This window comes from Triturus cristatus, chromosome 3_1, assembly GCF_964204655.1.
Source record: "Triturus cristatus chromosome 3_1, aTriCri1.1, whole genome shotgun sequence".
Classification (NCBI taxonomy): domain Eukaryota; kingdom Metazoa; phylum Chordata; class Amphibia; order Caudata; family Salamandridae; genus Triturus; species Triturus cristatus.
The window spans coordinates 235106969-235134444 of NC_140583.1; the positions used below are offsets into that span (position 1 = coordinate 235106969).

Here is a 27476-nt window from a genome sequence, read left to right on the forward strand (position 1 = left end):
CCTGGTGGAAAAGTCAGCATTTAAGGGCTTAAAGCCAGTAGGAGAGAATTCTCAAACAATAATGTTTTGGCTGATTTAAAAATCAAGTGTATGAAACAAAATACTATCTTGTGATATTTCCATCTGTCCATTTCTTTTATAATATTTGGAGGTCAGATTACCTCAATGGCCTCTAACTAGATTGGCTTCTTAAACAATACATGAGCATAATAAATTTGAGTTCTTCAGTAGAGTGTAACCCAGGTAGAGCTCTACTACCATGAGAGTGAAAGTAGCAGCACAGACATAAAAAAAGAGAAAATGAGAAAGATTGAGAAGCGGGGCAATATGAATAAGAGTGACCCAATTTGACTTGGCGATATATAAATTCAAGAAACACACTGAAAGATTATCCCTAATAAAGTCATAGTCCATTGCACACACTTCGATGAGCATACTATATATACATTATGAAGTATTTCTCCTACAAATGAAGTGTGACTGTGATGTAGGCGTTTCAATAAATGAAACAATTTTTGTAAGCACTTCAAAAACACGGTTTTCACATATTGTTTGTAAGCAGTTGTATAAACACTGTAAAACACCTATTTCAATAATTTAAGAAAACTGTGGAATAACTGTTGTTCTATGATTTTATAAGCCTGGCTACTAGATGCGGTTCTTAGGCAACAGGATGCTTCCACTACTGGAATCCAGCTTGTGGATACTGAGCAGCTGGGAGCATAGAGTTGCTGAGGATCAGAGGCTGGTCAGGGGTTGTTTTAAGGAGCTCAATAAATCATTTACAACTCCTCCCCTACCCTGTCCTGCCTTTCAAAAATTGGCGACGAGGCTGGGATGGTATTCAAGAGGACACTGACGTGGCAAGGACCATGGTGAGATTTGAATTTAAATTGAGCTAGCTGATATATAAAGGAAGGATGTGACCTCTGCCGGAGAGGGAAAATATTAGGCCTGGGCATGAAATTCCGCTCCTCTTGAGGAGTTTGACGAGTTTTGCCCACTTTGTGCTCTGCGTAAAGCGCAGAATTCTGAAAACCTCTGTGGAGTGGAGCAGAGTTTCTTTCTTCCCTTATGCTCGCCAATGTTAAGTTGGTGAGCACGAGCAAGGAAAATCTTACTCCAGAGAACCTCCCAGCGAGATTTCTCAATGCGGGTGGTCACGGATGCCCGCTACTGCTCACGCTGAGAAACCATCTGTCCACGTTGAGGAAGTTGCTACTAGAGTAGAACATCTTCTCAAGCCACAGCAAGAAGTAGTGCACACTTGCGCTGCATGTGGTGCAGTTTGCCTTGATTATACAGTGTGAGAAAGAAAAACGGCACTAAAAATCAGTGCAATATTACGCACTCCACAGCTTGCAAAACGCCACGTAGCGCAGCAGAGTTTTTTGGTCACTTCGCTCAGGCCTAGAAAAATACCCTGGCCTGCTAATGCTGTTCAAGTACACCTATGTCAAAATCTGGACTTTGGTGTGTGCAGTCAGAGTTCTACAACATAAGGAGTTATCTGGGACAGACAAGAAGATGTTGCCTATTGACGCAAAGCCCTCTCGCCCAGTGTGTCGCTCAGTGGAGGTGCCAAACAGTGGACTTAGGTGAAGTGGTTACATCTCATCTACAGCTAGCGTTGAAAAGAAGAGCTTACTTGTGGTGGCATCTTTCAAAAAAGCAAGAGCATGTTTCCAGCTGCACCTTTTAAGAGGTGAAATGGTCGCTCCGCGTCCATGTTGTGGAAGTGGCTTGTGGGTGTAGCACCGAGTCTCATCTGCTGTGATGTCTAGAAGTTTCCCTCGTGACGGCCTGCGCATTGGAGAAGCTGTGGAATTGCATTGTTCTATTAAGGAGTTGGCAGTCATTTCCAGGGTAACAGCTTGCTCGAGGTAAAAGAGTGAAGCTACAGTGCTGGTTATTGGCCAAGCAACCACAAAGCACAGTCGACGGAAGCATCACTGTTGCCTCATTGATGCGCACAGCTGTATGCAGAGTTGATTTGTGTGCTGAAGCTGACAGACATACACGGGTAAGACGCCTCAAGGTGTGTCCCCTGTGGGTATTTGAAAAGACGTTTCCGTCAAGTGAATGGAGAAGACAAGTGCTGAGAGCACCTCACTGATGCACACAGGGTTCTCTACAACATCAGTGAGAATCACGTCATGTGGTCAGTTGTAGCATTGTTTTTTCCCCGTTTTAAACTCAATTTAATAAGGTACTGTTTTTGACAGATTTCAAACGATAGTGCTCGACATTGAGCTTGTGAACAAGCACGCTTTCTCAGTTTTGGGTACTGCAAAAGTTGAAGTGACTGTAACGTCAATAACGGTGTGGTCCGGGTAGGCAGTAAAAAAGCATAAGGAAAGTTAAGTTTGGAGGTGTGTGAAGAAGAAGAATGGACGTGGCAGAGTTATCTGAGGTGTGTCAAGCTGTAGGAAAATCTGAATGGAAGGAGATAATTAGTGTTGATCCTGTGTTGGTGTGGGAAGTGGAGAAGATTACCAAAAACCCAAGGTTGGAATTCGGATATAGACTTGATGGTCCATAGAAATATGTGGGAGGAGCTATCAGTGGTGAATGGAATTGTGAGAAGGTGTGAAAAAAAGGTTGTGCCAGATAGTTTATGCGGCAGGTTGTTGCACAAAGGTCATGGAGGGATGTCTGCAATGAAGAGAAAGGTCAGGATGGATTTCTGGTGGCTAAGGATGGACAGGCAGATAGAGAGGTTTGTTTGGGATTTCATTCTCTGTATGCATAGTGATACGTCGCATATGCTGCAAGAAACTACAATAAATATTGTGGAGTTACTCAGCCGGGTGTGGGAGAAAGTTTCTATGGACACATCTGGTCCATTTGATAGTTAGGAGTGATTGAGAAATATGCACTCGTACTCATGGACTACTACTCCAAATGGCTGGAGGCGGCATTCAGGAGAGAGGTGAAGTCTATCAATGTAATTGCTTTTTGTAGTTACATTTTCCGCAAGGAATGGTTTCCTGTGGAAATTCTCACAGATAATGGTCCACAATTTGTATCTGAAGAGTTCCGTTGTTTTCTTAAGAGGTGGGGCATCAAATGGAACAGGTTGACAATATATCATCCCAGTGGAAATGGTCTAATTTGGGCAAGAGCATATAATTAGCATTGGCAAGTAATACATGTTGGAAGAAGCAGGTCAAGGAGATGTTATTGAACTACAGAACTACCCCAACTCCATTTAGTTTATTGAATGGTAGAGTGCCTTGCACGGTGGCCATGCGAGTGTGGATGGTGAGATGGGTTCGGAAATAAATAGACAATGAGAAGCTGCAAACAAAAGTAGAACAGTATCAGGTGCGTTATGAACAAAGACACTGTGAGGGAGTGAAAAAAGGAGGCAGGAAAAATGAGAAAGGAATGTTTGTGAGTGTATGTTCTAGGAACATATGTAGGTAAAACATGTTTTGCGATTCTCTAATTGCAATTTTTAGGGAATCGCAATTAGAGAATTGCAAAACGCAATGTAGGTAGGATTAGCAAAATATTTTGCGATTCCCACTCATTCCTTATTTGCGAATCCCAAATTGAGATTCGCAAATAAGGAATACCTTGCCATTCATTCCTATGGGCTAGAAGGCCCATAGGAATGAATAGGAAGACATTCTCAATTTGCGATTCTCAATTAGAGAATCGCAAATTGAGAATGCAATTTCAAGGTTGAAAGGGTGTCAATAGGACACCCTATTGCACCCCTGAAATAAACATGTGTGCACATGTGGCGCACATACATGCGCTAAGGGCATGTATGTGCGCCACATGGCACTTTGAAAAATGCAAAAAAGTACATTTTTCAAAGATATCGCAAATTACCACCAACCTGAAGTTGGTGGTAATATGCGATTCCTTAAGCCAAATTCGCACAACTTGGGTGCTTCCTACATTGCATCAGGAATCGCAATTTGGGATTCCTTAAATGCATTAGCAAAATAAGGAATCGCAAATTTTCCGATTCCTTATTTTGCATGTGGGTTTTTGTGTGCTACATAGCTCACTGCCCAAATTGCGATCGCAAACGCTGAAATTCGGCGAATTTCAGCATTTGCGATCGCAATTTGGCTTCCTACATATGGCCCTCGGTCAAGAAAGGGATTTTCGAATTATCCATATCAAAGAAAGTGGTGAAGGAGCGAGATAATTTGCTCATGTTGTCGGATGGGAAATGCTGGAATGTATTGTGAGTGTCTGAATGCAGCGAAGTGAACCTGCTTGCACGCTCGATATTGGAAGAGGTCAAACCTCGACATGGGGAGCGGGTTGATGTTGATCCAGGTGATAGGTCCCTAAGTAAACGTTTGAGAACACTGCCGAGGAAGTTGGATGACTATGTTTGTACATACATTTTGTTGGGTAGAGTGTTAATAAGGAAGTTTCTTCAAAAATAGAAATATGTGGGGTTTTTTTGTTAACGAAAGGGGATGTGTCTGGACTGCGCCCAGTGCCACGGACCCTGATCCCTGTAGCTTTCACTGTAATGACACCACGCTCCTACACGCACTCAAAACAGGACGTTTCACTGCCTGCCAACTCATGTCGCCGAAGGACATCCAAGCTGCGTTTACAATACATGCCACAACTGTACCCTCTCCTTCCTCCGTATACCACACTCACTGACCACACGGCCTATAAGAACTGGACTCACTCACCTCAGCGGCATCCTACTCAACACACAAGCCCTCAACAAACATGCTGTGGAGATCAGAGACCTGCTCAACTCCATCCCCTCCAAATTCGCTTTCTTCACGGAAACCTGTATGAACCCCACCACAGCCCCAGACATCTCAACCATCATCCCGAATGGTTACAAAATCATCCACATGGATGGCATCAACCAAATGATAGGAGGCGTTGCCATTGTACACAAAAACATCCTCGAACCCACAACTAGCTCCGACGATCACTCACCTGACATGGAACACCTCTCCTTCCAGATCAAGTCAACCTGAACGCCAGACTGCACAGCTTCCAAGTCTACAGACATCCCGGACCTCATCCCTCCCTTCAGCAAATCCATAGCTGACTTCTTGCACACAATGCTCTCGCCTCAACGAACCACATGCTACTCAGCGACCTTAACTTTCACCTGGACAACCTCAACAACCACAACACCTCATTCCTACTGGAGAAGCTTGCCACCATCGGGCTGAAACAACTGGTCTCCCCAACCCACTCAGCAGGACACACGCTTGACCCCCATCTCCGCAAGCAACAAAATCTCTGCCAGCCACACCTCTGAACTACATTGGACAGACAATTACTTATTCCACTTCTCCTTCACGAAACCCTCCGAACACCAACGTGCCCACCTCAACTCATGAAGAAGCTGGGACAAGGTCTTCGAAGACCAACTCACCGCCTCCTTCAGCAAAACCTCACTGCCGACCACCATGAACGTCAGCGCCTCAGCACGCAATCTCCACTGATTGATCTCTGACTGCGCCAGCACACTGGCCCCACTTAGAGTACCCTCTAGCAAGCAGACAAACTAGCTTGCTCTCCCCCACCCTCCAAGAGTCCAGACATACCTGCAGATGGCTCAAGAGAAGATGGAGGAGCAGCAAGACCTCAACAGACCACACAGCCTTCAAATCTGCCATCACCACATATCACCACCTCATCAGAACCAATAAGAAAACTGCCATAAAGGAATGCATCAACTGCTACACACTCAACAGCAAAGAACTCTTCACTGTGATCAAAGAATTAGCCAAACCCTGCACGGACACCAAAGACATTCCCCCTCCCAAGACCTCTGTGACTACATTGCCACCTTCTTCCCCCGAAAGATAATAGGTATCTATTCACAACCCAGGGTGATTCTCTCCCTCACCAACTAACCCACAGCCACTAAGAGCAACTTCCATGACGGGATGATAGCAGTTGCAGCCTGAATGAAGAAGAGCTGCCTCAAATTCAACTCCATCAAAACGGAAGTCCTCATACTGAGCTCCACTTCTTCCGCATGGTACGACAAATACCTCGATCACCGTCCCTCCTTCTACACACTGACCAGGCATCTCTAGTCTGCACGTTGGGTCCTGGCAACTATCCCATGGATCCACAAGACCTCGCCTGAAGGAAGATCCTTCTGCCTCACTGCGAAGACCTGGAACTCCCTGCCTCTGCATCTCAGGCAATCACTGTCACTGCCTAATTTCAGGAAGGACCTCAAGACCTGATTAAACTGCAGAACCCTCCCCCCAGTGTCTTGAGACTCTTACGGGTGATTAGCTGTGCTCTACAAGAACCCTGATTTGATTGATTGAGTGATCATTTTTCATCTCTGGGGTATGTCTCTTTTTTCAACCATTGTATCTACACCAGTTAATTCTTGGTCGGCTTTCATGCCCCCATCCCCTCCAAAATCCTCAGTAGAGCAATCTTTGGGCACAACTCCACCTCCCATCCAAGAATCCATGACAGCGTCAGACTCACCTCACCCTAGTAACCGGGAATTAAGGGGCATGTCCCTACCATGTGATAGACGTCGTCTGATGTGAGGGGACATCTCAAATATATGGGGCTGGGGAGGAGACGCGCCCAAAATAGGTAAATAGGGTGAGATAGGCAGAGTGGAGGTGATATACTTGCACTAATATTAGTTTAGATGAGGTTGCTATGATGCAAGGAATCATTCTGACTTCCTGCCAGTCTTCCTTCTCCAAGGGTCCGACCAACTTCTCCTGTTGGGTTTGCAGCAGCACAAACTTGTCTGAGGCCTTAATGACCAGTGAGAAGTAGATGGCCTTGGTTCGGGAGTTCCATGTCTGGAGTGATGTGCACCCTAAGTGAATGTCGCAATTGCAGATATTTATGGAATTGTGTGGACGACAGTGCAAAGTTCGATTGAAGCTCCTGAAAGGAGTGCATATGGCCACCGGGCCAGACGTCCTCAAATAGGGAGAACGTCTGGTCCCATTCGGCAAAGCCTACTAGTTGGCTGTCACACAGTCAGGTCCCTTTCCATAAGGGGGTCTGCATTGCAAGTTTAGAGTCCCAGCCCATACGTTGAAGAGCTGCACGCCAACAGAGAAGGACCACCTTGGTGACCTCAAGGAGTGCTCGGGACTGGGGTGCCGTAACAGCTTCAAACACCAGCGAGGCAAGCTCGACTATATGCCAAGTCCGACCAGCCCCCACTAAACCAGTCATTGATGAGAAGGGTATGAGATGCCAGGTAATACAAGTAAAGATTGGTCATGCCTAACCCCCCGTCATACATAGCTAGCTGGCAATTTGGCCAGGGCTGGATTTGTTTCATAGGAACATCTTTACCACTGAATCAGTAAGTAAGTAAGAAATTTTTTTTTTATTATTAAGATCTGACAAAAGAGAAAATAATTATTAAAATTCCTAGGACAAAACAGAGGAAAGGAAGCATCAAACATTTGCGCCATGTTTTGATGGGCCCTTGAGGTGTGTATGTATTGTCATTATTGAGGGTGCCATAGCCTCCATATGTCGCAAAAACCAAGAGTATCCACCCAGTTGGATAGTTGACATGCCCTAGTGCACCTATTTCCTGAGGAGATGCTGATGGAGTCAATGAGGGGATAAAGGACACCATTGAAATCCCCCTACTACTGTGGTACCGTGTGGGAATTTGGGGATAAAATTTGTTAGGATTTGAAAAAAACACTTACCAGTAGGGGGAGGGGCAAAGACACACAGTAGATTATGGCTCTGTCCTTCCACTCTACTCTACTCTATATGGCAATATATCTGCCATTGGTGTCGTGGAGCACTCAGATGATACCATAGGAAACGAGTCGTGGAGGAGAACTGCCAATCCCCTCCCCCCAGAGCCCGGTGCAAAGCCAGCAACTCTATTATATCAATAAAGGCGCAGGAAGGGGCATTGGGTGCCCAGTAAGTGTGTTTTCTGAAGCTTCAGGACCACCCGAAGGAAGCGGTTTACGTAGCACATGACCACAGACCACTTAATGCAGTCTAACAGCCCACGAATGTTCCAGGATGAGACCCATACATCTGTCACGACAGGTATGGGTAGATAGGTATGGCCAGTAACGATGCCTCCCGGTGCTCACATAGGGTAACAGGAGCCTAGGACAGTCGTCATGTGGGTGCATGGGTGAATAATCAGTTGAGTATTGATGTAGCTTAGTGGTATTAATGTTACAACAATTGAAAACAAAAACCCACACAGTGAAATGAAACAAACCTCCAAACATCCCACAACCCCATGCTTCCACCCCCGAAGCATCTGTCACCCATTTAACTAGAACATCATCCCTAAACATTACTCTACTTAGACGTGGATTGGTGGATTCCATCCTGGAAGGATCTCTGACTAGTTGCCATGCAGAATAAAGTTAAGTTCAGTTTCGTTCTAAGCATCAGGGGTGCAGCGTATCATCAGCCTAAGGTTTGGGTGTCATCAGGATGTAGGCGGAGTAAGTCCCCCAAATCTGCTGTATGTGTTAGAGGGCCAGGGTATGTCAAATCCATCTGTGACATGTGGAGCAGGTTCTGCAGTTGCGACATGGACATAACAGATCCTGATGAGGGCAATTGGGCCGCATTCTGTCCGTGGCCCTTGCCGGAGCGGGTCTGGACCCTTCCTCTTTGAGAACCAGTTGGCAGCCACTCCCCACCAGGAGAATGTTTTTGGGGTTCTGGGTAAATTAAGTGGGCTCCTGGATACACCTATCTTTAGTCAGCCAGTCCCATACAGCTTCTGGTTTGACAAAAGATATAGTTTTGCCTACAAAAATCACTATCAGTCATGCGGGAAACAGGAGCATATAGGACCGATTCATGGCTTTTAGTTCCTGCTTGACCTCCATTAAGTTTGGACAGCTCTGGTGTAGTCAGGGAATACCATTATTTTAGAGTTTTGGTAGTGCAGTTTCTTGGCCTGTTGGGTCTTGTAGAGGATAGCGGCCCTGTCAGTAAAATTTAGAAAGTAGGTGATCATAGTCCTGTGAGGGCCTTCTGTGGGCCATTTGGGTGTTAATGCTCTGTGCAGCTGCTCTAACACCAACCAAGTTATCAGCATCCTCTGCCCGATCCGTAGTTTTGCAGTTTCAGACATTAGTCTAGTGGCCTTCATTTTCAACTTAGAGAAGTCGTCTTCTACCAGTGACATATGGCCTTCAGCTGCTGTGACTCTGCCAGCCAAGTTGTGCTTGTCTTGGCGCAGCAGTACCACATCGATATGAACCTCTGCAATTTTGTTCTCTACTTCAGCCTGCAATGCATGACTGGCCTGCAGGATTGTAGACAGGTCTCTAGATTCAGGCCTGATCAGAACCCTGAGCACCGTCTAGAAGCTGCATGGCCCCCCACTGGACCCATGGTGAATTTATCAATGCACGTTTGGGAGGAGTGGGCCTTTTGGGACATACATTGCCCCATGGTTCCAGCTGTTGTGGTGTCAGGTGAGACTGGTATGTATTGCACCTGGCTTGCTTGTCCCACTGGGGTAGGGTAGCACTTGCAGCTGGCATGCTCAGGACAAATTGTAGGGGCTCAGACTTCATGCGAGGTAGAAGCAGGCACAGAGAGAATCTGTGTCCACCCTCGGCACCAACCTGGTCCGGGGTGCCTATCAGTCCCTCTTCACCAGAGGTCTTGTTCATGGTGTGCGACGAGGACATAAGAAGGGGTACCCAGTCACCACCAACTATCACCAAGTTCACAGAATGTTCAGTTTTCAGCTCTCCCTCCCTCAGCTCCAGGCCCACACAGCCATTGTTCAGGTTATATGTGTGTTGGTGGCAAGGAGGCTTTACACTTTACACTTTGTTCAGCAAGGGAGCTGCCCCACAGCCGCCACGATTGTCGTGATTCACTTCCTCTTTTTTCTTTCCTTCTTTCATGCTGTCTTTCATATTTCTTTCTTTGTCTTCCTCTTTCTTTCTTTGTCTCTGTCTGTTTCTTTCTTTTTCCTTTTTTCTTTGTTTCTTTGTTTCTTTCTTTCACTCAGAACCCCCAAAAAACAGTGTATTTAATGTACTAGCTTTTTTTATTAGGCCTGGGTTAAATTTTAATTACGCCGGAGTAATTGAAGTAATTTTTCTTCACTCTTGTGAGTAAATCATACAATTATGCTAGTTTGTGTATTTTAGAGTAATTTGAGGTGTAAATCCTACCAAAGAGCACAGTAACAGAGCTCAAGAAACTGCTTCTGTTCGTGTTCTGCTGCATTTAGCACTATTTTCTAAGCACAAAATACATTCTAGGGTGCATTTTGGATGCAAAGGTGCATTTTGTGTTATGGAAATAGGTACATTCTCACGTAATTCTGTGTAATCTTTCATCATTGGCCCTTGGTGACCTACTCTTTTCTGGCTGGCAAAAATCATAGCACAATGCCGGCCATGTCTACAGCTAATGTTTTCCATATCCAACTGCATCTTTGCAGGCAAGAGTCACAGACACACAAAATGTGAGGAAGTCCTGGACCCCTCCGCTGAGCACCAATGTGAGAAATGAGGTTGTTGGTTGAGTGGGGTGGAAACCTTGCACAAGCAACAGACAAAATCCCTGTCAGGGTGAACCACTAAAGGCCCTTATTTAGGGCTTACCCTCTGGTAGCTTGGCAAAAAGCAGGCAGGCTTATCTTAGAGGCAAAGTGTTAAGTGTTTATGTAGCACATAACAGTAATAAAGTGAAAGCACAACACAAGAAACCTCCTACACCAATTTAGAAATATAGCGTAGATTTTCATAAATTATTTGACACCAAAACAAGAAATATCCAATCAGCAGAACCGAAATTATGAATCGTTAAAGTTTAAGGTAAAGACTGGCCAATAAAAATCAAAGTAGGAACTGCATTGGAATGTCCTCCTATTCCTCAGGGGACAGGGGGTGTGAGGAAAAGCTCCAATGGAATGAAGCTGCAGGCTATAGCCAATGAGGGCTCCATGAGACTGGATACTCCTTCTGCGAAGGACAGGATTTGCTGCTGCAGAGAACATAGTGGGAGCTGCTGCGAAGTCTGGCCAATCATTGATGCACCTCAACTGGATCAACAAGCAGGTAGGTACTGGTCTCTTCTCGGTTCTCACACTTTTTAGCCCAAAAATATTATAAATACCAACTTTTGGACCTGGGCACCTAGAGAACCACTTCCATGAGTTCACGCCTGGAGAGGCACCACTTAGTGGGACAGGACTCAGTCAGGCTAGGTCCAGGTGTGGGTTCAATGTGGTTGGAGCCTTTTAGGTCCCTGAGAATCTGATCATGAGGCCAGCCAACTAGCCCTTGGAGTCACTCTGGTAGGTCTGGGTTAAAGCAGTGGACCAGGGCTCAAGCAGCAGGGTTGGCCTCTGATAATTCAAGGCAGGCTTAAGGCAAGAGAGCAGTCCTTCCAGGTGCAGCTAATCAGTCTTCCAAAGTATACAGCAGGCCACAGCCGCAGGCATTCCTCTGAGAGTCCTTCCCCAGGTCCAGAACATGAACTGAATAGTGGGTCTGGTGCCTGATGACGTCTTTAAAGTAGGGAGAAGTTTCTAGAGATGTTTTTGACGTGCTGAGAAATCCCTGTCTCACCTGCCCCATTTTCAGCATGGCTGCATACACAATGGAACAGTGTGATGTTCTTTGTGTGACGGAAATGAACAGCCTATTAATTTGCAAGTGGGGCTGCCATTATATCTGTAATTTTTAAAGTTATATATTTATTAAATATTTGTAATAATTACATGAACCTTTACAAGTGCACTACAATGTTTTACATTTTAGACTTACAGATTTGATGTTGATATATTTTCTAGAAATATTTGTTGAGGTCTTCATTTTTTTCCGAAATGTATGGGGCAGGTGCTCAGTTATGGCCTGATTAAAAAAAAGAATATTTGTAAGATTTACATGTTTAAAAATTGTTTTTTCTTCTAGATTTAGGGCTAATTTTATGCTAGTTTTATTGTTAACGTTTACAAAGTTTTGGGTTGTTCTATTCTAAGTTACTTACTTTGTAACATTTGTTTGTTGAGTTTGGAAATGTGGATTTATTTATTTCATTTTGTGGATTTTGGATTTGTTCCTTTTATGGTTCCAATCTTAGGGAAATATGAAGAAAAAGCATTATTTTATTTTTTGTGGCTGATCATATTATTTAGTTAATAATAATTTACTCTATGTTATTGAATTTTCAGAGTTGCGTGCAGTTTGTGGGATTTAAATTCTTCTTTGTTCTGTATGTAAGCTGACAGTGTCACTTTCTTCAAGGTTTGGCATTTTTGCTGCAAATGAAAGCACCATTTTGTGTCCTTTTTACAGTGGCAATTTAAGTGTATGCATTGGTTAGTGTGTTTTAAGTTTAATTTCATTGGACATTTTGTTTGATGTTTACACTTTTGCATTCAGTTTGGTTCTCATTTGGTTGGCGATAATTAGTATTTATGTGTTAATTAAATAAATATTTTTTTATTCTATGTATTCACGTTTATTTAGGTGAATATGATGTTAAAATATTTTTTAAGGTTTAGTAGAAGTTGGTTTAATGTTACTTTGTATATTGCATGTTGTTTAATGATATCTACATTTTTCAATGTAATGTTAATTTAAAATATGTTATAAAAATATTTGTGTATAAATTGAGTTTTTTGTTGAGTGGGGTGTTAACCCGCAACAGCTACAATCCCTTTCAGGGTGAACCATGAAAGTCACAAAATTAACCTGTGCTTAACCCTAAGGTAGCTTGGCGCAAAGCAGTCAGGCTTAACAAAGAGGAAATGGTTAAAGTATTTTTGCAGCACACAAACAGTGACAGTGAAAATATAACCCAAGAAAAATCCCACACCACTTTAAAAATGGAGAAAATGTTTATAAATTGCTAAACACCAAAACAACAAAAATACAATCAGTAGTACTGGAGTTATGATTTTTCAAAGTTTAAGATAAAAACTAGCCCCTAAAAGATCAAAAGCGCCAACCAAAGACATCTTGCGAGACAGGGTCAAAGTTGAAAAATATGGAGCATGGATCAGATAGAAGACGGGGATTGGGCCCTGTTGGCACTTCGGACGGAAAAGAGATTTCAAGAAAAATTGTCTGAGAAGGTTACGTTCAACAGTGCAAGGCTGTAGTCGGTGTCTGTGGAGGAGAATTTGTCATCGAGGAGCCGCTGGATTGTGAGGGTAAAAAGTTCTGGGAAAGACCACCCGAAAGGCTGAAAGGTCCAACAATCTTTGTAAATAATTTATGTTGTGGTTATATGATAAATAAATTAATTGTAATATTTTTTTTAAATCGTTTTTATGGCTTGTTAATATAATCTAAACATCGGGTTTTTTATGTATTATTAAGTATATTTTTGTTGTTGCTCTTGTTTTCATTATTTTTGGTAGTGTTGCATATATTTATTGTAACACCAATATGTTCTATTTCTGTAGTTTTGTTGTCGATATTACGGTAATTTAGGCATTTTGTACAACTATATTTTGTAGTCTATATTTTTGTTTATGTTGTTAAATATAGGATGACGATATTTTGTGAGGATTATTTCTTGACGATATTTGTGTATTTCAATTCTGTCGTGGCCAGTATTGCATAAACCATTAACGCAAGGTCTTTTTTCTAAAGAGGTCATGCATGGAAAAAGAAAGATCCTTCGCTGAGAGTGGACTGTCAGTTATGGAAGAATAGTAACTAAGATTGAATGCAGATCCCTTTTATGAAGGGTCTTCTGAGTAAAAAGATTTTAAAATGTATCTACTAAGTCACTTGGATCCAATAAAGAGTCTGGAGAATTAATGGAGACGTTGGTCGTTGATATCTGCTAATATCTCCCTGCTGACAATCAATTTCCAATTTCTAATCTGCTAGAATTCTCTTCTCCTTGTATCTTCCTCCCTTGTTATGGCTATCTTATTGTAAATTACTCCACCCTCACTGTTTTATACAGTGCTCTGTAGCTAGGCTCATACCTTCTCAATGGTCTTACGTACACGGTTGATCATTGCGTAAGCAACAGGGGCAATATAATGTCAACATTAGTGTTTCAGTGATATTTGACTGCAATTTTGGCCATATTAGGAAAACAGGCTTGTGTTTACAGTATACTAATTTATTCACTGTGAAACCTTTTGGCTGTATTTTTTCTGTGCAAAATATGAATTATTCAATTACTGTTGGTAACAACGAAAAACACATCATACGATGTACTTTGGTGATAACACCAAGCACCCACTTTTAGTTACAGCTGAAAATTAAAACACCAAGCAAAGTATTTAGCATTGACAAATTTAAATACTGCTAATACGAATCTGTTTATGTGATATGGACAGTCCTGATGGCAAAGTAAAATATCACCAAAATAAAACAGTTGTGGTGATATAGCCCAACGTGCACTTTAAATAATAGTTTTAAGGAAAGGTTTGTATTGAAGTAGGGAGATTATGCTGCAGTAATCTGGAGTTCAAGTGATGCAATAGAGTCCAAGAAAATAATCAGCGGTTTTACTTTTTGGGTGCACGTGGAAAGATTGCAGTGAAGCAAAACACTAACGAATTTGTATGCATTATATTCATCTTAGATGACTTGCAGGATCTTCCAGTTGTCTTGTTTACAGTTTCGGATCAAGTGTTAATTGAGCTAACTGTGGTTAAAGTTGCTGAGCGTCGAATATAAAGAATCAGTGATTCTCATCAATAAATGTGACAAGTTAGCCACTCTTACAGAAGACATAATCTGGTTTGTTTAAATACATGTTAAATTGAAGTGGAGACTCTAAGGATTCTTTTGAAAATTACCCTTGACTTCTTCAAGGCCAGACAAACCCGATTGTACACACATTAAAATCCCTGCACTAGGTGCAAACCGCCCCAGTGCATATATGAAACTTCTGTCATTGCTGGTAAACTGCAGCGTCAGTGGGCTTAAATGACACAGGCAGCTAGACGGTCCAGTGACAAAAGCAAGCCTGGTTCTCCCTACTCAAGAATTCTTAGAAGTTATTAAATCTGAAACATCCAAAATGCCCTATCAGTGCCTTCACCTGGTCTAACTCGATGTTGTGCTGGTGGTATGCTGCATACCCTGAAATTTACAGATAAGATATATGGGATTCACGTTTGTACCCTATTTATTTTGTGGTGTCTGCGGTATCAGAAATACACTGCTACGAGCCACGGTTTCTCATCAAGACTTGTATGTCACCATACATAGCAGGCACCATCCCATCATGATAGCCGAACACTTACATGCAATGTATGCAAGCTCTGTACATTTACCAAATCAGTCAATCTGTCAGAGTAATTTTGGCCAAAACTTGGCAAACTTGTTGCTGAGAGTTAATCAGTTACTGAACACCTGTAAAACATCCATTCACCAATGGAAATACCACGTCACATGTATATTTCACCACTTAGGACCTGTAGACCAGCCACATGTTTCTGTATCTGCTCTCCATTTATAGAGGAGCATTTAATGCACGCGCTGCCGACACCTGTGATGGGACTGTTGACTACTACATTCCAATAGCTCCAATAAAAAAAAATCTATTAGGAATCTCAGCATTTAGTTTTGAATCGTTTTTTATCATTTTTAAAGTGCTCAAGCATCCATCAGAGCGCTCGAGTAAGTGCTGGTGCTTTTGATGAAAATGGCATTTAGGCAACTCTTGAACAACACCCATTCAAAGCAGAAGCATGTTTTTCACTGAGAAAAGATTCACTGCAGACAGAGATAAAGATAAGAATAATGCTGGAACGAGTCCAGATCACACACAGAAAAACACACTAAAGCCACACACGTCGATGAATGCTTGCACACAAAACGTGGACTTTGCACATGTGATCGAGGTGCGTATTTGCACTTCTGAGTTGTTTGAACCTGGCTAACATTACTTCATCAGCGGCCTCATCACAACCCCTGGGGCAACATCAAGGTGCAAACAGCAGGAGATGCACCAAAGCCAATCCAATAGCACAATGGCAGCAGACCTGCTCCGACTAAAGCAGAAGCAGAGAGCACCATGACCCTCTGCAGAAGAGGCATCACTTTCTAATTAAATTATATGTAGATGCCTTGACACCGGATATACTAGACATGATGGGTTCACCTGTGAATTTACAGCCTTTTTAGAACAAGTGTTTACGCATTTACCTAAAAAACATAAAGTTGATGTTACACAAACCCTTCACCCGCCTGGTCTATATAAATTCTTTCAATCATTGCCAAATTAATGGTGGGAGAGGTGGAAAGACAAGTTCAAGACTACCTAGAGTTAGTTGGTGCCCAAAGTATCAGTCAAATTAGAGACTAGAGTAAATAGAACAAAATATTCCAGTGTACATAAGAGAAGAGCTGTGAACGAGCGACAAGCTGCTTCAATGATCAATTTTAAATTTGAGCCCTTCTTACACAGTACACCTGATTGCCCAATACAGTGTTGCTTGGTTCCTCAGGGCAGTAAGTAGGAATATCAGGACTGGTGGGTGTATTGGACTAAACGAATGCTGCCCCATCCAAGCATTACAATGCAAGGCCTCTTTAGGCAACCTCAAGATATGTTATTGAGCAAGCTACCTCCTACCAAGTAGTCCATTTCTGGAAGTATGCATTCAGATACTTTTACATTAAGGTGAATTGCCTTTGTACATAAAAGCACTATGATAAATCTAGTAGCTAACATTGAATTATATGCATTCCTTAATATAAATATGGCATTCTGGAATTGCTGCCGTAGCTTTCTTAAGAAGCTAACACATACTATGTCCCCTACAAACATTTCTGCTTGACCACTCAAAAGATAAACTTTGCACAGTAGTAACCCAGAAGTAGCTCAGTACACCCAGAATGTCTGGATCACAGATGTAGTCCAGAAAAGGCTCAGACATAGTCCAAAATAGCCTATTCCCAGAACTGTGAAGTATGTAGGTAAGTTGGGATTGGACTATTATCCAAGCCTTTAAATTCTCAGTTCATAGATGCACCTCATTGTGATCTATGAAACTTGAACAGACATAATGTGTGAGGTGATTCTCCGAGGGAGATCTTTCAGCTGCATTGGTACCAGAATAGCATTATCAGAATATAGTCATACATAAATATGTTTGAAATATTGTCAACAAAAAATGCCTCATTGGAGAAATCTACACACAGTTGTGGTATATTTTTGCAAATATTATTTAAGATATTACAATGGTAAGCATCAAGGTCCAGATCTTGGGGGTAGTGTACTTGATCAGGTGTTAACCTACTTAGCCTCAGTAGTGGTATACTAATAGAGAAAGTTAAGTGTGTCTACCTATGTAATAAAGAATGCTCCGAGTCCTTTGTTATCACTCTGAGATTTCCGTTTTATTTTTGCTTGTGGACAAATTGTTTCTTCCAATGTGAATTATTCCAACAGCTTCTTTTACTCATATATGATAATGGTGGTCTGTTAGCACCTGACATACGTTTCACCCCCTAAAAGGCTATAAAGCCTGGGGCTTTCTCAAAGCTGCAAAGATACAGGTAATCTGGATGTAGTAAGTCGCTAGGTGTTGAAAATAGGAGCAGGTGTGATCACCGCCATGTGTGAAGAGCAGAGACTGAATGTGATTTTTTAAAGGAGAGTTAATAATGTAAGGCACGTCTCCATCAATGGCTGGTGTCCATTCCCCTCATGCAGAGATCTGGAGGCCTCTTAATCACTAGTGGTTCATTCCTAAGGTGTAACACAATGTATAGATCATGCAAAGTGAGGTGTGTGATTAAATTACCTTATATTTCTTATAGTGCTTGGTACTGGCATGCAACTCTTTGGTTAAAATTAAATGAGTGAAAAATAAGAAATAGAAATACAATATATACATTTTATTGTTAAAAAGTTAAAAATAAGACTGGTAGTAGTGAATGAAGGTGTGTGGTGAGGTGATGAGGCCCATAACTAATTGAGATACATTGTTTTATGCATTAAGTAAATGTGATACCTCTTTCTGTAAGATATATGTCTCAGTGAAATTTCTTTTCTTCGCAATCTTAGTTCATACAGTATTTTTAAGTTTGTGATACAGTTCTTTTAAGAAAACAATCAAAACTATTGTTGATGTCTGGTATAACAATAATCTACACAGAATATTCTAATTATCATTTTAGTTATGGGAGTGGAATGCATAACAGGCCCAAATTAGTATCCACTGTGGCAGCTTTTTGGAGGAAAATGCTTTGGGTCTTGTGAGATCTAAAGGCACAGTTAGTGTTGGGGTTATTTGCTGCTCACACCAAGCAGCAGTTAAAGGGCAGTTGGGGCTAAACAGACCTAACACTCGCTGTTCTGCTTGAAGGTTCAGGTCTGGTGTTTGTGGGACTGGAATTATTAGGCTGGAGATTTTAGAAACAGTAATTCTGAGCCTAGAGACACCAGGAAACTTTGAATGGCTCAGAGCAGTTGCCCCCGGGATACCACTTAGGGCCACATGTAACGAGAGCCTAATTATGCAAAGTGGTTTGCGGATCTAGCCTTGTATCTCATGTGGCATATATTATAGAACTCTTACTGAAATCTATATACAGAGGTTAATTATTTTAGGCCACTGTATTAATACTATCCATTCGCTGATAGGACTTTTAGACAATATCAACATTTAAAATATTCAAGGCTACAGTTGTTTTATTGAAAATGTGTTAACTGTTGCAAGAAACTGGGTCTCTCTTTGGCAGAGATATGCACCTTATCCAAGCAGGGACCAGAATCCTAGTCAGGATGAGCTAGGTACATACTAAAATATAACCTGTGCTCACCCTCTGGTAGCTTGGCACAGAGCAGTCAGGCACATCCAAAGAGGCAAAGTAAAAAGTATCTGTGCAACACACACACACAGTAACACAATGAAATTACCACAAAAATACTCCACAGATGTTAATATGAATAGAGGATAATTTTATGAATAAATCAAGACCAGAACAACAAAAATCCAATAAGTAGATCCGGAGTTATGAATGTTCAAAGAATATATCTAAAAGTAGTGCTTAGAAGTCAATAGCGCTAAAGACTTATTTGAGATCTGATTGGACCTGGACAAACCCAAAGATCAGGCCGACCGCGATAGAGGGCAGGCCAGCTTCAGGACTCATGCAGGTGCTGCTGAAACAGTACCGTGGATGCAGCACGCGTTAACGCCGAAGACTCGATGGGAGGAGTCGAGGAGATGCAGCATTGGCATCAATCTTGAGGATTGGGGCGAAGTGTTGGTACCGATCCATGCAGTCGGTGAAGAGTTTGTCAACGAACCTCTTTACGATGCAGGTGCTGCGTCGTCATTGAGATGCACTGTCGGTTGGTGTCGAGCTGCGCAGTCTTTTGAGGCGATTTCATCGATCGGCTCCTACGTCGCCATCGAAGGCCAAAGTGTTGGTTCCGATCTGAACAAAGTTGTCACTGCATTGATTTTGATGATTCTGGGCAGCCGAAATCAATCAACTTTCAAGTGCCTAGGACTGGATTGTAACCACTTGGCAGGGCAAGACTCACAGATGGCAGAGTCTAAGTGCTGTTGCAGGGTTGTAGGAAGTCTTTGATAGCCCTAAGACTTCAGAACAGGGGGTAAACCAGCAAGCCCTTGGAGTCACTCTGGGGTGAAAAGTGATATGGGTCCAGTCCTTGTCCTCAGCAGGGCAGAGATCAACAGGCAGCAAGGCAGCTCAGAAAGCAGAAAGCAGTTCCTTCAGAGCAGCAGCCATGCAAAGTGGCAATCCTTGTAGTACAGCAGTCTTTACTCCTGACAGAGTTCTTTACAGGTCCAGCAGTGTACTGCCTTTGTAGAGTCAGATCCCCATGACTAATACCTAAATGTGGCTTTGAAGTAGGAGTGATTCCAAAGCAGGCCCTTGAAGTGCACAGGTCCCCTTTCATCCTAGCACTGTCTGCCAAGCTATCTTTGGGGGTAATCGGCCCTTTGTGGAGGACACAGGACACTGCCTATTGAGGTGTGTCAGCTTCCCCTCCCTCTTCCTGCCCAGGAAGAGCTATCGGAATGTAGATGAATGCAGATGAGTTCTCTATCACACCCACCCTTCCTATGTGTGTGGCTGTCAAGAGGGAATGCACAAAGTGAAGCTGTCACCCATCCCGACGTGTATTGGAGACAGGCTTCAAGGCACACAGAGCAGTAAGAACAGAAAAATGTCCACCTTCTAAAAGTGACATTTCTAAAACAGTAATGTCAAATCCAACTTTACCAGTAAAGAGGATTTATCATTACCATTCCAAAGATATGATACATGATGCAGCTATTCCTTTCTAATCAGGAATTACAGTTTAAAGTGTTTTAAGGAATCCCCAATGCTAGCCTATGAGAGGAATAGGCCTCACAGTAGTGAAAAATGAATATAGCTGTTTGCCACTACAGGACATGTAAAACTTAAAAGAACATGTCCTACCTCTTAGTTACACAGCACCCTTCCCATAGGCTACCCAGGGCTTTCCTTAGGGGTGACTTATGTGTAATAAAAGGGGAGTTTAAGGCTTAGCGAGTGGTTTTAAATGCTAGGTCGAAGCAGCAGTAAACTGTACACACCGGCCTTCCAATGGCAGGCTGAGACAGGTTTGAAAGTGTACTTACATGGTTAGCAGAACCAGTGCTGCAGGCCCACTAGTCCCATTTAGATTACAGGTCCTGGGTATATGGTACACTACTTTACAAGGGACTTTTAAATAAACTAATTATGCCAATCATCTATTCACCAATGTCACCATGTTTAGGGAAGAAGCGCTTGCACTTTAGCACTGGTTAGCAGTGGAAAAGTGCTCAGAATACTAAGGTCAACAAAAAGATACAGCAAACAGAGGAGGTAACCAGGAAAAAGGTTTGGAGGAAGGCCAACCTACGGATGACAGGTCTAACAATTGCTAAGTACAATTTGCCTAATGCATAGTTTCTGTAATTTACTAATTATATTTGCCTTCTGTCAGTGTTTGCAGGCTTAAGATAAAGTATGGTCAGAGTTCGTTGCAAAATAGTATTATTTCACTGTAGATGAGGTACACTCACATTCAGCATAACGGCGGAGGCTTTGCCATACAGCACCAACAAATTCATAAGAAGTTAAATAAAGTGCATTCTCGATTCGTGTTCAGACAGTTGACCAAAATGACACTTCTAGAAGTTCTGCAGATGTTACAAACGGAAGGAAGTGTGCCAAGCTCGTGGCACAATGATGCAACGGCGGGGCACGCTGAGGCAGAACACTGGCATTTTTCCATTACCCAGGATTACACAAAAACTGCATGTCAAATGGGCACATGTAAAGCTCTGTAAATCTGGGCGCACCTATAAACGTGTTTTAGAACGCAAACAAGGAAACCTTTCTCCTAAGTAGACAATGTTACTTAACTGAAGCAAAAAGAAATGAAACGTGCACCTCTCACACGCTTCTAAAGTAAAAAGGTGCAAGAAATGTTCTAAAAACGTGTTCTTTCATAAGCATCGACAAATAAGACATAAAATAGGAATGTTGCTAAAGTAAACAATAACACGTTAACACAGACTGTGGATGGAGTAAAAGGCCATTCTACTTACAATCAATACAAATGTGGCCACGAACTCAGCAAGGGTCTCCTTAGCCAGACTGCTCTTCAGTGCGAGTCTGTTTTTCAGGCTCTTCTTGGCTTCCGTGCCCATGGCCTCTGTATGCGGTGCCCGCCGAGCGCCACGCGCCTGTCTTCCTCTGCAGGGCTGGTCGAAGTTGTCAGTGTCACGCGCCAGCACGAAGGACGATGCATGGAAAACGGGATCTTTTTTCTGCGCACAGCTGAAGGGGTGGGTTTATGTAGCGCCAGCAGCCAAATAATTTCACTGTAGTGTCATTGACCGCGTTACTCTGCCTGACCTCCAAGCTCATTTGAAAAAAGTCCAGCCTACCCACGCTCTGCTAGACGGGGGCGTAGCTGTCAATTGTGCGGCAGGTGCAGTGGTACCGGGGCCCAGTGTGGCGAGGGGTTCTCGGCACTCAAATCCAGAATTAGGAAAAATTCTGTGTCGCAGAGCACAAGAGTTAAACCTTGATCAGACGTTAAACGAGCTAATCATTGCCTAAACTCTATAAGTAAAATATATATTTATTCGGAGACACTAGAATTGTGTGGTCATGGAAGGCAAAGTTACACCAATGCGCTGGCAAAGGCATCTCTTCCTATTTTTGCAATGCCACTGATTCTTAATTTGCCTCATATCCTTACACTTTTGCTTTTAACATTATATGCATGCATGCCTGTATCTAAATATGTTCTGCTTCGAAGTACTGTAATTGCTTTTGTAAGGCGCTCCAACGCACCCATATTTCTCGTCCATGCGAAACAAAGAAATATCCCTAGTAACCTGTGAATGAGGAGAAAGTGGTGCGTGGGCCTCTGGTACTAGCTTTGGTGCTGCAGCCTGCTGACGCAGGGGCTCGTGTCTGACCTAAGGGACCTCTAGTAACAGAGGAAGGTACTGCAGCTTTGCAGCTTTCAGAACTCCGAGGGCATCGAAAACAAGCATTTAGCTGAGAGTTCTTTGTCAGTTTTTCTTTGTTTGAATCTTGAGTCCTAGGCAGGTAGAGTATGGAAAAAGTCATTGAAGGGACTGAGTATGTCACAGGAAAAGGCGTTGCCAAAGGTTAGCTTGCATTTTCATTTAAAAGCTGGACCTATTAACACCGACAACAATTCTTTAAAAAAAGCTGGGCCCATGGACCTGTTGGCTAAGGGGAAGTCTGTTTATTCCATGCTTCCGATCTATGTTTCAAGATTGAGCTTCAAGGTCAGTTTTATTCTGTGTGCATCCTGTCCTGCACTTGGAACCATTTCTTGGCATTAATAGGCATCCAAAACAATATTGTCCATTTATGTTTTAAGTTGGACTTTGTATATAGCGTGTTCAAGGCTTTAGAGCATCAGAGCATTTTTTATATGACAGTGTACAGCAAAAATACACATGAGAAAATATATATTAGTATAGTAGTATTACTGAAGGGTTCAATTTACATCAATAATAACAATATAAGTTGATAAAACATAATTACAGGAACACCATAAAAATATAAACACCTGCATGCATGTATTCATTCTTTCGTTAAAAAATGAATGAATACGTATTCATTCACTTTCCAAGCTCTGACGTGCAGGGTCAACTGGCGTCACATGTCTAGTAAACCTAAGCATTAACCATAAGACACTGCTTATAAGACACCGGACACCCTATGGGATCTTTTTCAAAGATATTCTGCGATACGTCCTGACTCACTGTACGTATTACTGTGTAAATGTATCTTACGTGTGATAATGCTGTAAAGCGCTCTTATACCCTTGGGTCCATATAGCGCTATACACAACTCTTAAATAAATAAATAAAAAGGTAGAGCTGCACATACACGTAGGTAGCAATTAGCACTGGAACAGCCTCTAAGATAATAAAGACATTAGTATTCGTCAATATCAACAATGAGAATGATGTGGAACAAGGAACATTCAGCAGCACAGCCACCATCAATCAATCAGTAGATTTCTAGAGCGCTTCTTGTCTCCTGGGAGTGTATCCAGGCGCTGGCCGCCATCCATAATGTAATGTGAGCTTGTATGAGTCCATTGTTCAGTACCGCAGCGAGGGATCCTTACAGTGTGTGCTGAAGCATGACAAATGAGTAACCAAAGAGCACCAAGCTCGCGCCCACCTGGAGGCAGGTACATTAGGGGGGGGGGGGAGCTCAAGGATTACTGGTTGGAGAGGAAGGTTTGATATTGTTTATTGAAAGTCAGTAAGGAAGCAATTGCTGATCTGTGGAGTGCCACACTTTAGGTGTGCAGCCCCAGAAGCACTGGCTGGGTGTATGTTTCTAACCAATAGTAAGGGTTTGAACAGCCCGTCAGAGCACCGGAGCTCTTCACTTTCTTTGCTCGACAGTGTGAGTTGTCAGAGTTAATGAGTTTAGGAGAAGGGCCGGTGCGTTTGAAAGTGAATCGATCATCAATCGAAACCAACTCAAAAAGCATAAAATCGTGCTGATATGACTAAAGGGTCTGCCTTTGAGACCAAAGAGGCTGTGGTAGGCAAAGAGGCGTTAGGAAGGGACAGATTAATTGGGAGAAGTCTGATAGAACAGCATTCCCATAACAAAGCTTATGAGAATAACTTCATTTAGATCCTGTTCAGTTAACAAAGGTGTAATCCCCATGATGAGTGTGAGTTGGGCAAAGTATTGGTATGATACTGAAGATTAATGGCCTGATTGCGACTTTGGCGGTCTGGCAGTGGGCCGCCACGCCAGCGCCCTGCTGCCACACCGCCAAAGCCATCTGCCAACTGCCTGCCAGATTAAGAGTTTTTTCCTGGTCTGGTGGGCGGTGCTTTGTCATTCCCAGGCCGTGAGCCTAAGAAAGGCACCGCAATGGGAACACAAAAGCACATTTCTGTATGGACCGAAATGAACAATGTTGTGCATTTTGTTCTGTGTAAGAACATGGAGGCACATACAGATAGAGGGGCACACCATGTGCTACCCTGGATCCACCCCCCATGCACATAGGCACCAGAGGACCCTTTTTCATGGCTGACTCACCGCCATGAGAAGGAGAGCAGTGAGGAAACTCATAAAATGCTTGGTGGTGCAGCAGCTGCACCACCAGCATACTACGGCCTCTGACCGCTGCACCACCGTCACGGGATCAAGAATCCCATTGAAAGCAGTAGTACTGTGACGGTCCCACCGTTGTAGTGATAATGCGGCGGGTGGGCTCCCAGTGTGGCGAACAGGGACCGGCATCAAGGTTTGGCGGTCTCCCACCAAGGTACGGCAGTCCCATGGACAGCGAAATTGAATTTAGTCCCTAAGTATATTGTCTACAATTGAACCAGCAGATTTAAGTCCTGATTACGAGTTTTGCGGTGTGGGAGCAGGCCCCCACACTGCTGTCCCACTCCCACACTACCAAACTCATCCGCACACCGCCTGCCAGATTATGAGTTAATTTGTGGTTTGGCGGGTGGTGTTTTTTCTCTGCCTGTTAGAAAGGCACTGCAATGGGAGTGCCAAATCAGGTTGCTGCATGGAATGGACTGGTGGTGCGTGCAGACAGGGGGGGGCACACCATTTTCCCCCCTGCATGAAACCCCTGGCCCAGAGGCAACATGGGGCAATGCAGGGCCCCCTTAGTTAACTCACCGCCACAGTTTTCATGGACTCACCGCCAAGAAAACAGTGGCTGTAAGGAAACCCATAGTATGCTTGGTGGTGCTGCTGTGCCAGACTGCTGCGCCAGTGCTGAGCGATCACGGAATCCCTGCAGTTGCGGCGGTCCTGTGGTAGTGGGACCGCCGTACTCATAATGCGGCGGTCGGACCACCAGTGCAACGGAACCCGCCATGCCACTGTGCTTTTGGCGGTCCGATGGACCGCGAAACTCTTAATCAGCCCCTTAGTGTTTTTAATGATGAACTTTTGTTATACTGGCTTAAAGGATACCTGGGGCGAAATAAAAATGAATTCTGTTTTTTTGGGTTAAACTTCAGGTGGTGCATTGTCACCCAGGACTGTGTGCTATGAGGATTTGGGACCAGTAAGGAGATATGACCAGGAAATGAAACATTCAAATAGAGCTGGGTGTCATCAGCATATTATCACTGAAATGTTCTGGATTCTTTTAATGGTATCACCAGAGGTTCCACCTAGATACAGGAGCCCCTTCAAGTCTACCTGCCAGGTACAACAGTGAGTGGCCCAATTCAATGAATTACGAGCAGTCAACTAGATCATTTTTTAACCCCTCAATGACTGTTCCTTCAAACTCCAGGGTCATCTTTTAGCATGGGTGAGCTGAGAGCCTACTTGCAGCGGGGCACACTGAACCTGCCCAGAAAACAACTTTAAACCAATACTTTTATTCAAGGGCACCTGCGCTAATTGAGAGGCTCTAGGGGGCGTCGATAGGTAATTGATGATCAGGTGGAAGGTAATTTACACAGCACCTGAAGAAAATGGACCAACGCAGGTGCTGCATAAATTACCTTGTCTACCTTCATTCCGCCTGATTATCACTTCCCTATCGACGCCTCCTAGAGCCTCTCAATTCTCATTTAGAACCTGACTAGGGGGGCAGGAGAGAGTTTTAGAAAAAGATCCAACTGTTTGGCACGCATGTTATTGCCTCCAGACAGTTGAAGGGGTGAGAAGGTCCTAACAGTTTTATACAAGTGCATGCCACCCTTTCACATAGGCGAAAGACAGAAGCTTCTGTTAAATATTGTAAGATTCTTTTCAAATTCAATGTTTGGTAGGTTTGAAAATTTTGTAAAACGGACAGGGCGCATTCACTAATAGACTACTAGGAACTGATCTAATTTAATAAAAAGAAATGTAGAAAGGGCATGGGATTTGAGAGTAACTGATGAGGGCTTCTGTCTACATCAAAGGATTGTGAGAGGTCCACCCTTCCCATTTAAAGTACATTTTCAGAATTTACTTGAATAGGGCAGATTGAAAAAAACTAGAAGTGAAGAAAAATGCTTTAAGAATTTCTGATAAGAGACAAGCCTTGTCAATGTAAGTTCTAATAACCCAGGGAAGTGTAATTCTTTAATATTTTATATAGCCCAAACTTGGCCCAAGGGCATTAGAGCGCTTTAAACGAGCACCACATTACACAAGGTTAGATTCATTTTTAAGGCATCGGGAAATTAAGTGATTTTCCCAGAATCAAAGGATAATGAGCCAAAGCTGATATTCAAAACTGGTTCTTTGGTTCCAAAGTTGGAAGCCCTGGTCCCCAGGCCACATCTCTGCCCGCTCGTCTCATAGGCTTCTCAATGGAACACCCAAAAAGTATTGGAATATTTTCTTAGTGCCCCTTGGCAAGGCAAGGAGCATATATCATCTTTTGGGACAAAGCCCGGAAATCTGCACCAGAAACCCTCAACCATCACTTGTGGTTAGAATTACAACAGAAAGCTACATCGCCTGCCGCAAATTACCTACAAACCAGTTTGAGCAACACGGGGCTACCTCAGCTCTGGGAAACACCCACCAATAACTGCACATTTAAAAAGCTAGTATGGAAAGCAGCCAAACATGGATCGAGAACAAAGCTTCCCTATCAAAAAGGACTCATGGTTGGATAACTCTGAATACTTCCTCGGCCCCTGTGCTCAAAAATATCTAGCCTCAGGGTACGCTAAATCTAACAAAACCCAATTTTTGAAATATCAACTAGGCCTGCTACCCTGCACAAAGCACTTCCCACAATGGCTCCACCTGTTGCTTATATGGCACAGCACCAAAGGGTATGTTGCACCTACTCTGCACTTGTAAGGAACTCCTGAATGAACTTGAGCAGCTTTGAAAACCACATTTTGACCGACGAGGTATTCGCACTCGGAGACAAGCTGTGCTGGCCTGCTTCACACCTGATGCCCCACGGCTGAATTGACACATGATGAAGTTCCTGAGACTGGTGGGAAAAAATGCCAGAGCTCCTGAAGGAAGCCATGGTCCTCAAACTGCACCATCCTCTATACT

General features: G+C 43.2%; 1 protein-coding gene across 1 annotated transcript in view; it reads right to left on the minus strand.

Moving 5' to 3' along the window:
* The window catches only part of AQP9 (aquaporin 9), a 251486-nt gene extending 229753 nt beyond the window's left edge, over positions 1 to 21733 (minus strand). The window contains exon 1 of the mRNA XM_085643756.1: positions 21509 to 21733. Coding sequence (XP_085499882.1) covers positions 21509 to 21610 — 102 coding nt within the window. The 5' untranslated portion in view covers positions 21611 to 21733. The remainder of the gene's footprint in view (positions 1 to 21508) is intronic.
* Between the last annotated feature and the right edge of the window lie 5743 nt (positions 21734 to 27476).